Consider the following 12,979-nt stretch of genomic DNA (forward strand, 5'->3'; position numbering starts at 1 on the left):
ACGCGGATTGGTCAGATCAGAAGTATTGGAGGAACAATGTCAACAATTTTACCAAATGTCTTTACTGACCTCTAATCCCATTCATTGAGTATTGTCACATTTTTTTTTTAAATGGAAATTACAACACTCTTTGATGAGCCATAAACTGAGCAGAATTCTAAACTGATTCAAAATCACACTGACAACAGGTTCTAGTGAATCAGAAACATCAGAATAACAAAATATTTGTGATTTACTATTAATATGCAATTCAACAATGCACTCAATTTTATTGCTTGGTGTACTAAAGTATTTGAAGAAATGTTTATGTTCAAGATTTTCAAGTCTGTACCAATAACCAACCTTTTGTCAACTGACAGAGGAAGGGCAGTAGATTCTCACAACCAAATTGGCTTTTAAATCCAGAGGCAGCATCAAACGTCTGACATTTGCCTGAAGAAATTTTCAGACCTATAATAAAACAACAAAACAGAGCTGTTGACTTGAACTTAGGAGGGTTCTGAAGGAGAGTCTAATTGAACTTGAAACATGATTTTTTTTTCCTTTTTCCACTGATACTGCCACACAATTTGAGTTTCTCATCACTTTCTGTTTTTATTCCAGATCTCCAGCACTTGCAGAATTTGCTTTTGTTAAATTTAGAAAAGCAATGAAATTATTGATTATGTAACAGAAGATAGTCTCCAAAATGATTAAGTGCATCCCAAAGAGATTTAATGTTTTCACAACTTCTCTCCAAATTAATCTTTTCACAAGCTTATGAGCTATATTTCAGGTCTAAATAAAATGCACTTCAGCGAACCATTACATATTTGACAGTTAACTGTCAGTCACTTAAAACCTGAATAAGGCTCAATAGGTGCTGATTACTATTGAAGCTAACCGGTGCAAGTCATCTCAGATCTATTTAAGAAACGGACTGTTGGAAGTACATGATCAGTGAGCTTTGTGCACAAGCAGATAGGAGACAGCACATTATTCATTAGAGACAGTCAGAGTGAGTAAGCATATATCTGAGAATTTGGAGCACTTTGGGAATTCGGTGCAGAGGGGAAGTTGTGCTATTTGCTTTCTGCATTTTTTTTGGTTTATGATTTGTAAGGACTATATTCTTTAGTAATGAAGATCAGGGAATGAAAGGCTTGGAAGAAATGATATTGTTTGATATTAAGCATCTTCAAAAAAGTTTAAAGGGGTAAGTCATGGCAAGAGAACTCAATATCATTGGAGGGCCCTAAAGGCCATAGGACCTCAAAAGGTAGTGACCTCAGGATGATGGCCAGTAACACATACTAGTACAGTATAAAGAGTAGGATATAATCAGATGGATATGTGGCTGAAGGGATGGTGTGAGGCGGAAGTTTCCAATTCCCGTAGCATTGGAATCGATTTTGGGGGAGGTGGGACTACTGTAAACTGGACTGGGTACATCAGGACAGGAAAAGGACTGATTGCCTGGTGGGGGGATAATTGTTTGAAGGGTTGGGAAACCTTTAATCTGTTTTAAACTAAAATTGCAAGAGCATGGGAACTTATGCAAGGAATTAGAGGAAGGGAAATCTGGGACAAAAGCAAAAGACAGAATGGGGAATAAGTGATAGACTGAGAAATCAAGGGAATTATAGACCCTTAGCTGACAATAGTTGGGTGGGAAAATGCTAGAGCCCATTATAAAAGATTTAATAGCTGAACATTTGAAAATTATTGGCTGGATCAGAAAGAATCAGCATGAATTTAAGGAAAGGAAATCATTCTTGATAAATCTGAAATTCTTTAAGGGTATAACTAGTAGAGTTGATGTGAATGGAGCTGCCAGTGGATTTGCTTTATTTTCACTTTTAGACAGCTTTTGACAAAGTTCCATATAAGAGATTAGCATGTAAAATCAATGCTTATGGAAGACTATTGGGATTCACTACCAGAGAACACAGTTGATACCAAACATTGTATGATTTCAAGATGGAGTTTGATATAGCACTTGGGGTCAAAGAGTTAAACAATGTTGGGGGGGGGGGGGGTGGGGAAGCAGGAACAGGCAATTGAGTTGGATGATCAGCAATGATCACAACCAATGGCATAGTAGCTCTGAAGGGCTGAATGGCCTATTTTTGTTCCTTTTTTTTCTAAATGTTTCTTTAAAAATTCATGAATACCTTTCAATTTAGCAAATGAAATTTAGGCAGAAATAAACAAAAGCCATATGCAAAACAATGATAACACTTTCAGAACACTACAACCTCAAACATTAAGTACTAACATCCTAAACATAACTTTAGAAAAATATCAGCACTCCATTCTGCTTATGTGTACAATCCTTCCAGTGACACCATGAGTATCCAATTATGAAAAATTCAAAGAGACTCATGTTTAAGTGTAAATCTAATTAACGGTACTTTGCATTTTTTTTGGAAGGCATCATTTTTGACTTCAGTGGAAATGTAAACAGGTTAATGCCAATCATTAAATAACAATGGTCAGCTCCAGACTAAAACATACATGATCAAGTTGCAAGTTGAGATTAGAAATGCATACATTAATGGTTAAATAATGTACCTCATATGATACCTTTGCATTCATTTTAAATCAATTTTATTTGAGGAAATGTTTGGCACCAAGCTTAAAGCAATTATGTTCAAATGTAATGTTTTTAATAAGGTTGAATATTTTGGAAAAAGATAATTAACAAGCTTTGAAATTTGAACATTTACTGTTGTTTCTGCAATAGAATCTTGGCAAGTGATAAATTTATGTCACTTATGTTTTCTTACCTGTGCAATTCAACTGCAGTTCCACAACTTGAACATTGGGTTCAATTTCTAAACTGGTCAAGTTCCACTGGTAAAAGAGATTTTGCTGAGGGAATGAGCACATACTGACTTCTGAAATCTGGTTTGCATCCAACGCATGAGTCCAAATGTTCAAAAATGTGATGTTGCCACTAAAGGCCTCATTTTGTTTGAATGTACCTCCTAGCGAGTCTTGATCTTGACCAATAATAAATGTCCCATTTCCACCAATAATTTGTGAACTGTAGCAGTTATCTCCTGAACTTACTTTTATCCCGTCTGCATAAATAAACCAAGCACCATTTTCCTTTTGCCATGTTACACAAATATGATGCCACAGTCCGTCACTTTTTAGCACCGATTTGTAGGGTGTGTGATGTCCATGAACTATCAGAGCTAACTGGATGAATCCAGCATCGTCAATACGACCTCGGAGCTGGAATTCATTGATGAACACTGGAATGGCATAAGAAAATACTGTGGCAATGTCAGAAGACTGGTTGTCCCATTGAACACGTGCACAGATTGTAACAGCTGACAAAGGAGGCAGCACATTGAGAATTTTGGCATGTTTAGTATCTGTTTTGTTCAGGAATACCAGGATCTCGAATTTGTCAACACCTGAAGTAAACGTTCAAATAAAATCTGTTAGAATTTGCCAAGTAAATAGTGGAAACAATAAACTTCAGATATGCTGGGTTTATCACCAACAGTTCATTAGCTTGATGGTAAGGAGCAGAATCCTTGCATTAAACAGAAAATACAGAGGGCAAATTTCAGCTACATAGTGCCGGTGGGTTGTGTCACTTCAAGTTAGCATTGATTCAAAGCTTTCTTGTGCACAAAGAGTGTCCCACTCAGCCCATTTCCTTCAGGATCATGGTATAGGCCAGTCAGGACCAACTGGCAGCATGGGCCACACAGGAAACTCTATGTATTGCCATGACAAAAGTAACTTCAGCTCCACACCTGCTATCATCTCCCTATACAAGAATCCTATATTGTCAGTTTCAATACATGTTTGTTATATTAATTGGAACTGCATTTGGTGATGCCTACCGTCAATTAATTTTTAAAAATCGTGTAATGATACTGACAATACAGAAGAAGTTTTTCCCAGCCGGTGATTCCTTAGTCACTGAATACTTGACAGCATTGAAAAGCAGTCTTGTCAAACATCACGGAGGAGACTGTGTCAACTTTTGCACTAGTTGGTTGATCTGAGAATCTCACAGTCCTGAAGGAGTCATTCAGCCCACTGTGCTGTGTGATCTCTTTGAGTTATAGCCTAAATCCCATTCTATTGCTCTTCCCCATTTATTGAAACTTTTCCAGTTTAAAATTTATATCCAATCCTGATTTGAAAGTTACAGCTTCCAATCGTTTTTTTAAATTATTCATTCCTAGCATGTGAACATCACTGGCAAGGATTTATTGCCCATCCTTAATTGCCTATGCGGACAGTGCTTTCCAGATCATAACTTGCACTGAAAAAAAAATGCATTCTTACCTCACCCTGATTCTTTTTTACAATTATCTTAAATTTGTGTCCTTTGGTTCTTGCCCTTCTGTCAGAGGAAACAGTTTTTCTTTCTGCACTCTATCAAAGCAATTGTGAATGCTGACTTGTCCTGATCTAAAAATAATCCTAGTTTTTCTCTGCACTCCATATATTTGGTAAATCTTCTCTGTAGCCCCCTACAAGGTCTTCAGATCCTTCTAAAACTGGGATGTCAAGAATTAGGTACAATAATCAAGCTGAACACAGCTAGGTGATTTATTAAAGATTTACTATCATGTTCTTGCTTTAAACTTGAATCTTAACCTTGTAATTTGGGCTAAAATGCACTCACTATTACAGCCAGGGAATTGTAAGCAGTTGGAAGAGAGGAAATCGAGGGAGAAAAGACAAAAAAAATGGAAATGGTAGAATTACAGAGGCGAGGGTGTTTATATGGGGCTGCTACGTCAGTTGCCACCTTGGAAGTAAAGAGCACAAATTCCTATGTTATAATGGAAACTATTTATGTCACATACCAATTGTGTCCGCTTGTCAAGAAAGGCCTACATGAATCTCCAGTGGGAAGGTATAATTATGTGAAAAGAATATAAATAAGGTTTCATGTGGACAGAGGTATTTACAAAAACTTGATAGATGTGTAGATGCAAGATTCTGAAAATGTTAAAATAGATACACACATGAAATACGTGGCTCATCTTACTTATAGTGCCTATTTTCAATAGTCATAATTTAAATTTTGTAACATTGATAACATTAAGAGACAATATCTGGCGTGTAACAATAAAGCCTGGATCTATAGCAACTTTGTTACTGCCAGCATAACATTCTACCTGCTATTTTTCCCATTTTGCAACAAATGTAAAGGTAGACCTCATTCTCAACTAACTATGAACATCAGCCATGCTGTATGCTTATTTTTCTTCTAATAAACAATCATTACATATATTTATTATGATTACAAATGATTTTAGAACTTACTGTTCTTTCTCACAGTTAGATCTTCCCCTCCTGATACCTCACTCAGTTTTCCATTTATCCATAGTTGCTGATTAGCCCCTTGGGTAGCTAACAGGTCCAATATAGCATTCTTGTCTTCAACTTTACTAAGGACAGGCAGACTACCAAAACGTAGCTCACAATATCTGGATGCATGTTCCCATTTCAATGGTGTATTTATATATTCATAAACGTAGTGTGATGTTGGAAAGATTGATGAATTACTGGAAGCTGGTAAAGTGAAAAGCAAATGGAGTTAATAGCTAAGCATGTACAATTTCAGTAATTTGTCACTATATAATGGTGAACATGTATCAAATACATTAGCACCTCCAGCACCCACACTCAAATTCTTTGTCTTCCTGAATACTTGCCAAATGTTTTACAGGACAAAATGGGAAAGACCTCCACTGTGGAAATTCTGCTTGTAATTTATATTTCACCTCCTTATCTCACTGAATAAAACCAAAAATCATTATGGTTTGTTTACTATTTATACTACACTTCATACGTATCGAGATTGTTTCACATTGAATATATAAGTTTTGGATACGTTATTATTTACAAATTACTTTCCTACATGGAAAGATCCCCTCAATTGATGGTGAATAATGAAGATTTAATCTGTATTTGTAAAACAAAACTTTTTGATGTGCATAAACTTTTGGACACAAAAGACTTGTCAATGGTGGGCACACTTCCCTGATTAAAAACTAAAAAATTCCAAGAATAATACTATTGTACATTCAATCACTCTCACACAATTCACATCATTTTCATTTGATGTATTAAACATTTAAACAGAAAAACATAATCACAGCTTGGTCAACAAACTGCTTTGCAATTATGAGGATGATGGAAATTTATGACATGGCCTCAGAAAGGTTTTTTTTAAAACACAGTAAACAACAAATTTTGTAGCATTTTAATTTTATCACTCTCTCATGGACTGTTACTCACAGCCTCTCCATGATACAACCATATTTTAATGTGAATCTACACACACAGATTTATAACTTGCATTGGTTCATAATTTCATCTTGTTAAAAAAATGAGGAAGACGGCAAGCAACCTCGTCAAGAGATGAGAATGATACAATCAGGAGCATTAAAGCATCCTGCAATACTGCAATATTCCCAAACAAAAAAGAAAAAAAAAGCTTTTCTAAAATCAGTATTATGGCTGCTGTATGTGTAAACACAACGGCATGTTAGCCTACTTAGAAAGAGGACAGATACATTTGTGGCTTTGCAAATATGGAGAAAGAGAGGATTGCAGATGCTCGAGATCAGAATTGAGGCTCATTCCTGATGAAGAGCTTATGCCCGAAACGTCAATTCTCTGGCTCCTCGGATGCTGCCTGACTGGCTGTGCTATTCCAGTACCATTTTGCAAATATGAATGTTTCAGATTAATTTCTCCTTATATCTCATATACATGCGTATGTTACAACAGGCATTTTAAAATCCAATCCAAAATATTTGTAAATAATGTCTAGTTATATTGTGCAGTATATAGGTCCTGTTAACAAATGTATACATATTCCTTCAGTTGGCAGAAAATGTCCCTTTCTCTTTATCCTTTAATCAATAAGCAGTAGCATTTTCTGCCCCAATTTTTGTCTGTGTTTGAGCAATAAGCCCTAATGAGTCCCAGTGAAACTGAATGAGAGGAGTTACTAATAATAATAATAGTAATGTGAAGAATTTGAGCCAAAAACATAATTATAATTGCAAAATCCCTTGGAAATTGACTGTTGCCCTATTTAACAGTTGAGTATACTTCAAATGTTTCCCCATAATCCTCCAATTACCTTACCAGAATTTTAACACTCACATCCAATCTTGAGGAAAAGCATTACTCATCTAATTATGTTAAAATGTAAAATAATTTTTAGGAGGCTACCCAACACTTAGTCTAACTTTAAGCAGCATCTTGACAAATCTTTCACAAATTCACATTTGATGCACACGTACATCTTTTAGTTATTATGATTGCATTACATCTTGAGAGAAATTCTATTTGCTTACATTATGAATTAGATATTTAGCTCTTACCCTGTGCATGAGTTTCATCCAAATTACAGACCTGTAAAATTAAAGTACGTAGTAAAAAGAAACGCAGGCTGCCTTGTGAAAGGTCCACTACTTTAAGGCGATTGAATTACAACTTATTCACGATTTTTCAAACCAATATTTTAGAAAACTGCATTCCATTCGTAAAAAACAAATCCACTCCTTGATATCAATTTTCTTGAAAACGAAAACGATTATTTGGAAATTAACTTACCAGAAGGGCGCAGAACCAAACTGCAAATCTTGTAATTGTTCCACACATTGTTCTTCAGTTGAAAGTCTCCTCTGTTACAATAAACTAGTCACATAAGAAAGAAATTGCATACAAAAAAATGAGGAATTCCATGTACGGTGGCCTGTTCCGTGATACTTACACTGGCTCTTAATTAGCTTGGGATGTTTTCACTAGTGGTCGAACTCAAGGAGGATTTATGCTCCTTTAAGAATAAATCTAGTAAATTTATTCTACTACAAATTTATTAACATATCTTTAGAATAAAGTTGTCAATATATATGATGATAATCTGTTTGTGGTTCATGAGGAATTTTAAAATTAACAAAGTAATAGAACTGGTAATGACGAATTAAATTTGAAAGCACAGAGACAAAGTTGTCTTGGGAATTCGGATACAAGGAACAACTATCCCCGCCATGTGGAACGGGACAGCCTCGGGCTGGGGGCTTCGGGCCAGGTTTGGTGGAATGCGTTCAGTTTTGAAGACGCTTCACTGTCGGGTGGGAGCTAACCGCTTCATTTAGGTAGCTACCTGCCAACACTACTCTCACCGCCCAACACCATAGATCACTCTTCAATGATCGGATACCGCGGTTCGACACTTAAATCGAAAGGCTTATTGTAACAGAAATACCGTTTTATGAAAACAAAATCCTCCTCTTCAAACCCTTATTCCAAATATAATCATCTTCTTTAACTGATGTCAGGCTTTCTCGATCCTTTCTTGTTTTAACATAAATTTGACTGGAGTTTTCCTGTGTTTCAGAGCTGCTCTTTCCTCTAGGTCTGTCTGCCGGATAGAAAACTCTGCAACTTTTCTTATGCTAATGAGTTTTTTTTAAACAGCCCACAAGGCGACACAGTTATTTTCTGTACCGAAAAACACCAATGCTAGCTAATTTACGAATTAGCTTCATTTTTCCTTTTGTATAATTTTTAAATAATAACAGCAGAATCAACTTACCCGAGTTTACATGTTTGAGAAGGTTTTGTTTTGTTCTGATGGATAAAACATTTTGGGAAGATATTCCTTATGAAAGATGCAATGTGTGAAGGGGCTGCAATTCGCCACTTTTATTATAAACTGATCTTGGACATTTCTTAAATTTGAAACAAGAACAAGAAAAAAAAATCCAGAGGGTTTTTTAAAAAAAATCCTTTAACTAAGCTGTGTTTGGCAACGTCTTTTTATTGCGAAATAAGAAATTGTCCCATGTTTTCAGAACGAAAGCAGACTGAGGTAACTGGTAGCAACAAGGGGGCCTAGAAACGGATCTTATTGGTCTATAAAATACAAGGGCCATATTAAAACAATTAGCATGTTTGGTGATAAATCCTGCATTTATTTTTCATATTCTCTCATGATTTTAGCTCTTCGAAAACACCATATTTTAAAAAGAAAGGGAAAAGGAAATGGAATTTTTGAAAAGCTGAAGGAAGAATAAAAAGGAAGCAGGTACTAAAATAATAAAACATGAGTAACGTTACTTAAACAAAACCTTAGGTTACTGAGGAATTAGGGTGCATGTATGGAGCAAATGAGTGATGAGTGTGTTGCATAGATTCGCCAGTATGATTCAGGGATGAAACATCATAGTTATGTAGTGATTCTCCAGCTCCTAGGACTGTTTCCACTGACTGAAGTAAGGATAAAGAAAGATTTGTGAAGGGCCTTTGAAACCATAAAGAGATTTGACAGGCTGAATTAGTATTGTTGCGATCATGACCCTTTTAGTTACATGTTCTGGCTGGGGCTCTGGACATTGATGTTAGAAACTCCAACTATCTTTCCACCATATGCTGACCAGGAATTTATTCTGTTCACAGTGCCTGCCCTTGACAGGGTTGGTAGGAACAGTTTATTTTGTTTATTGGTGGTCAATGACAAAGGGTCACAAATGTAAGACTGTCACTAAGAAAATGAGAGGAGAGGTTGTGGAAAATGTCCGTGGTACATGGAATGCCTTTCCCACAGATAATCATAGCATCAAAATGGTCACAAGACAGATGGCGGTCATTCAGTCCATAATATAAGGGCTTGAAGAGTTACGTCAATTTACAGCATCTTTTTAAGTGAAGTATGGTTAGGATTTGAAACAGTGTGAAATACAAGACAGAGTGAGAAAGTAGAGAACTGGGATCCAATTAGGATTGTTCTAGCAAAAATCCAATGGAAACCTAATGACAGAAGTACGTTTCTTCAATGTAAATGTTTATGAATTGGTGCCAAGTCATCTCATTACTCTGGCTGTATAATTTCAGGACCAGATTTTGAGCCTGAAATAAAGTGGAGTGAGTTTCTCTGGTGGAGGAAATCTCATGCAGTTTTGGTTTGACAGAACATGGGGACTATCCATTATAGTCTGAAGCTTGTGTCTAAATGCAATACCAGGCCAACTTCCGTACCAAACCTGCACTTCACTTGAAGTGCATCTTCAAAGTATCATAGAGTCATACAATATGGAAACAGACCCTTTGGTCCAACCAGTCCACAATGATCAAACTAAACTAGTCCCAACTGTGTGTGCTTGGCCCATATACCTCCAACCTTTCCTATTCATAAACTTACCCAAATGTCTTTTAAATGTTGTAACTGTATCTGCATCCACCACGCTCTCTGGCAGTTCATTCCGCACCTGATCTACTCTCTGTGTAAAAACATTGCCCCTCATGTCCTTTTTAAACCATACTCCTCTCACCTTAAAAATATGCCCCCTAGTTTTGAACTCGCCCCCACCCTCTGGAAAACACCATTATCAGGCACCTAATCTATGCCCCTCATGATTTTGTAACCTCAATCAACCCTCAACCTCCTATGCTCTGGGGAAAAAAGTCCCAGTCTTTCTAGTCATTTTTATATTTCAAACCCTCCATTCCCAGTAACGTCTTAGTAAATCTTTTCTGAACCCTCTCCGGTTTAATAATATCCTTCCTATAGCAGGGCAACCAGAACCGCACACAATACTCCAGACGAGGCCTCACCAACATCCTGTACAGCCTCAACCTGACATCCCAACTCCTATATTCAAAGGTCTGAGCAATGAAGGCAAGTGTGCTAAATGCCTTTTTAGTCACCCTTTGTAATGCAAATTTCAAAGAATTATGTATCTGAATCCCTAGATCTCTCTGTTCTAAAACATTACCCAGGGCCCTACTATTAATTGTATAAGTTCTGTCCTTGTTTGTATCACCAAAATGCAATATCTTAAACTCCACCTGCCACTCCTCAACCCATTGATCTAATTGGTCATTTTGTTTGTAATCTTAGATAACCTTCTTCACTGTCCACTAACAACCAATTTTGGTGTCATCTCCAAACTTACTAATCATGCTTCCTATATTCTCATTTCAAATCATCTATATATACAACAAACAAAAGTGGATGTAATACTGATCTCTGTGGAACCTTATAATTAAAATATATGTGATTACATATGACATGGTGAACAATGGATTTTTGGGTAGGGAATACAAAAGTCAGCTCACCATGTTTGCTAAATCCTTTACAAATCCCTTAGAATTCATAAAAAAAATGAAAAACTGACTCATGATACAGTTCAGACTAAAAATCAGTGATCCATTTCATTATAATTAGCAAGATTATACAGAAGACAGAATCAGTAGATGAACATAAATACAGGACTCACTAATATGATATAACACGATTCAAAACAAGAAAACTTCTGATATTTAGTGATTCTCCCAGACTAACTTGTTTGACCAAAACTTTACTTAAGTAATACATTTGATATAAGACCCTCTTAATCCTTTACCTATAACAGCACAGCAAGCATATTTATGAAGACAAACCATTTTACCCTGATGAGGAAGTGTTTACAATGACTGAGTATCATGAGAGTGCCAGCTTCTTCTGAGTAAGCACGTCTACTTTAAGCTCAGTTTCTGTATTTGTCATCTCCCTTACAATGTGTTACAGACTGATTTTCAAAGTATAATTTTACCCCAGTTCAGACAATACTGAAAAGCAGCTGCTTCTGTCACCAGACCATGATTCATGTCGCCTTCTGATGATTCAGAAGTCATGAAACTAGAACAGTGACCACAGCTTTCACTGATCATGCTCAGTATAAGAGTAAACAGTTTAGCTGACCACTCTTGTATGGGAAATGAGGTATTTTGCATCACTTCAAAGCAGTGGTTGGCATCTTCTTATATTTTCCATTCAGCTTTCTAAGGAGAAACCATAGGACTGCCATTAAAAGGTCAGGATAGTGTTTGTTTACGTAAAACTACAAACTCCCTTCACTGTCGTCTATCCTAGACTTTAGGATCCCTTGGATAGTAATGCCTTATAATAATTGATTTCTCACCAGCACCTCAATTCGGTGTCAAAACTCCCAAGATCTTAATAATTAGATAATTAGAAAGAAACTTTTGAAGAAAAATTACAGTAAACTCTAATATTTATAATTTATTTTATTAACTGGTGTTATCAGGTGTCCACTGTTATATTAATGAGCACTAATACAGAACCCCAATTATGCTCTGTTTTGAAACTGAACTAAGGCAAATAATGATCATAATTAATTAGAATTATCAATTATGGGAGAGGTCTAAGACAGCATTCTGATCAATTGGTCTTATAACATGTTTACACATGTGAAAGAGAGCAACTATCTAACAAAAGCAAGATTGGTCATAATCTCCAATAAACTAGTCGTTGTCCACCTTCCTGATAAATCCCAGAGTCTGTAGCTTTGCCTCCAGCACATTGACTCTGAGCTGAATTTCCTCAAGCGCTTATTGTAGACATGTTTGCCTTGAATCACAATGATTACCAGGAGCTCCCACATTCTGCTGGTGCCACATATCAACTGCCCTGCCATCTTTATAGCAGCTCAATAATTAATTATTTTCCTTGAATGTTTCTAGTTTGAACATTTCTTGCTTGTGCTTATATTATTATCTCAACAAATGTTCTACTTCTCTGAATTGAAATCCCTCCGTCAAGATAAATCAGAAGTACTCACCAGCCAATCAGCTATCTGCTTCACTATGATTTTACAATGGAATTGTTTTTATTTTAGATTCATCAGTTTTGACTGGCTCTAAGTGCTGACATCAGGCAGCCCTGCTCTCTGTTTCACAAATTCACGGGCAAGTTTCACTCTCTCTCAGCATGTCACCACTGCACTGACTGACTCTGGGGTAATATCCTGTTTTCTTTCTGCACTTTAACACTTTCTTCTGGTCTTGCTGATTCTTGGGGGTATAACGGCTTGAATTCTAAAGTTAACTTAGACTTTAGTGTTTAGAAATGCTCATGTATAATTGGTACAGTAAGTCATTTCAGGTGCAAATAGATAGCAGAAAATGTTAAACCCATGACTGTTTACTCACCTAT

The 12,979-nt window shown here is 36.3% G+C and overlaps 1 protein-coding gene across 1 annotated transcript in view; it reads right to left on the bottom strand.

Moving 5' to 3' along the window:
• Positions 1-8,389, bottom strand: part of adgrd2 (adhesion G protein-coupled receptor D2) — a 155,407-nt gene extending 147,018 nt beyond the window's left edge. The window contains exons 1-6 of the mRNA XM_087998433.1: positions 8,249-8,389; positions 7,594-7,677; positions 7,362-7,392; positions 5,287-5,535; positions 2,769-3,407; positions 343-450 (exon numbers count right to left, since the gene is read on the bottom strand). Coding sequence (XP_087854559.1) covers positions 343-450; positions 2,769-3,407; positions 5,287-5,535; positions 7,362-7,392; positions 7,594-7,641 — 1,075 coding nt within the window. The 5' untranslated portion in view covers positions 7,642-7,677; positions 8,249-8,389. The remainder of the gene's footprint in view (positions 1-342; positions 451-2,768; positions 3,408-5,286; positions 5,536-7,361; positions 7,393-7,593; positions 7,678-8,248) is intronic.
• Positions 8,390-12,979: the final 4,590 nt, after the last annotated feature.

The sequence above is a fragment of the Chiloscyllium plagiosum genome, unplaced genomic scaffold (genome assembly GCF_037043375.1).
Source record: "Chiloscyllium plagiosum isolate Xiang-an unplaced genomic scaffold, Cpla_swu_hap1 HiC_scaffold_21, whole genome shotgun sequence".
NCBI classification, from domain to species: domain Eukaryota; kingdom Metazoa; phylum Chordata; class Chondrichthyes; order Orectolobiformes; family Hemiscylliidae; genus Chiloscyllium; species Chiloscyllium plagiosum.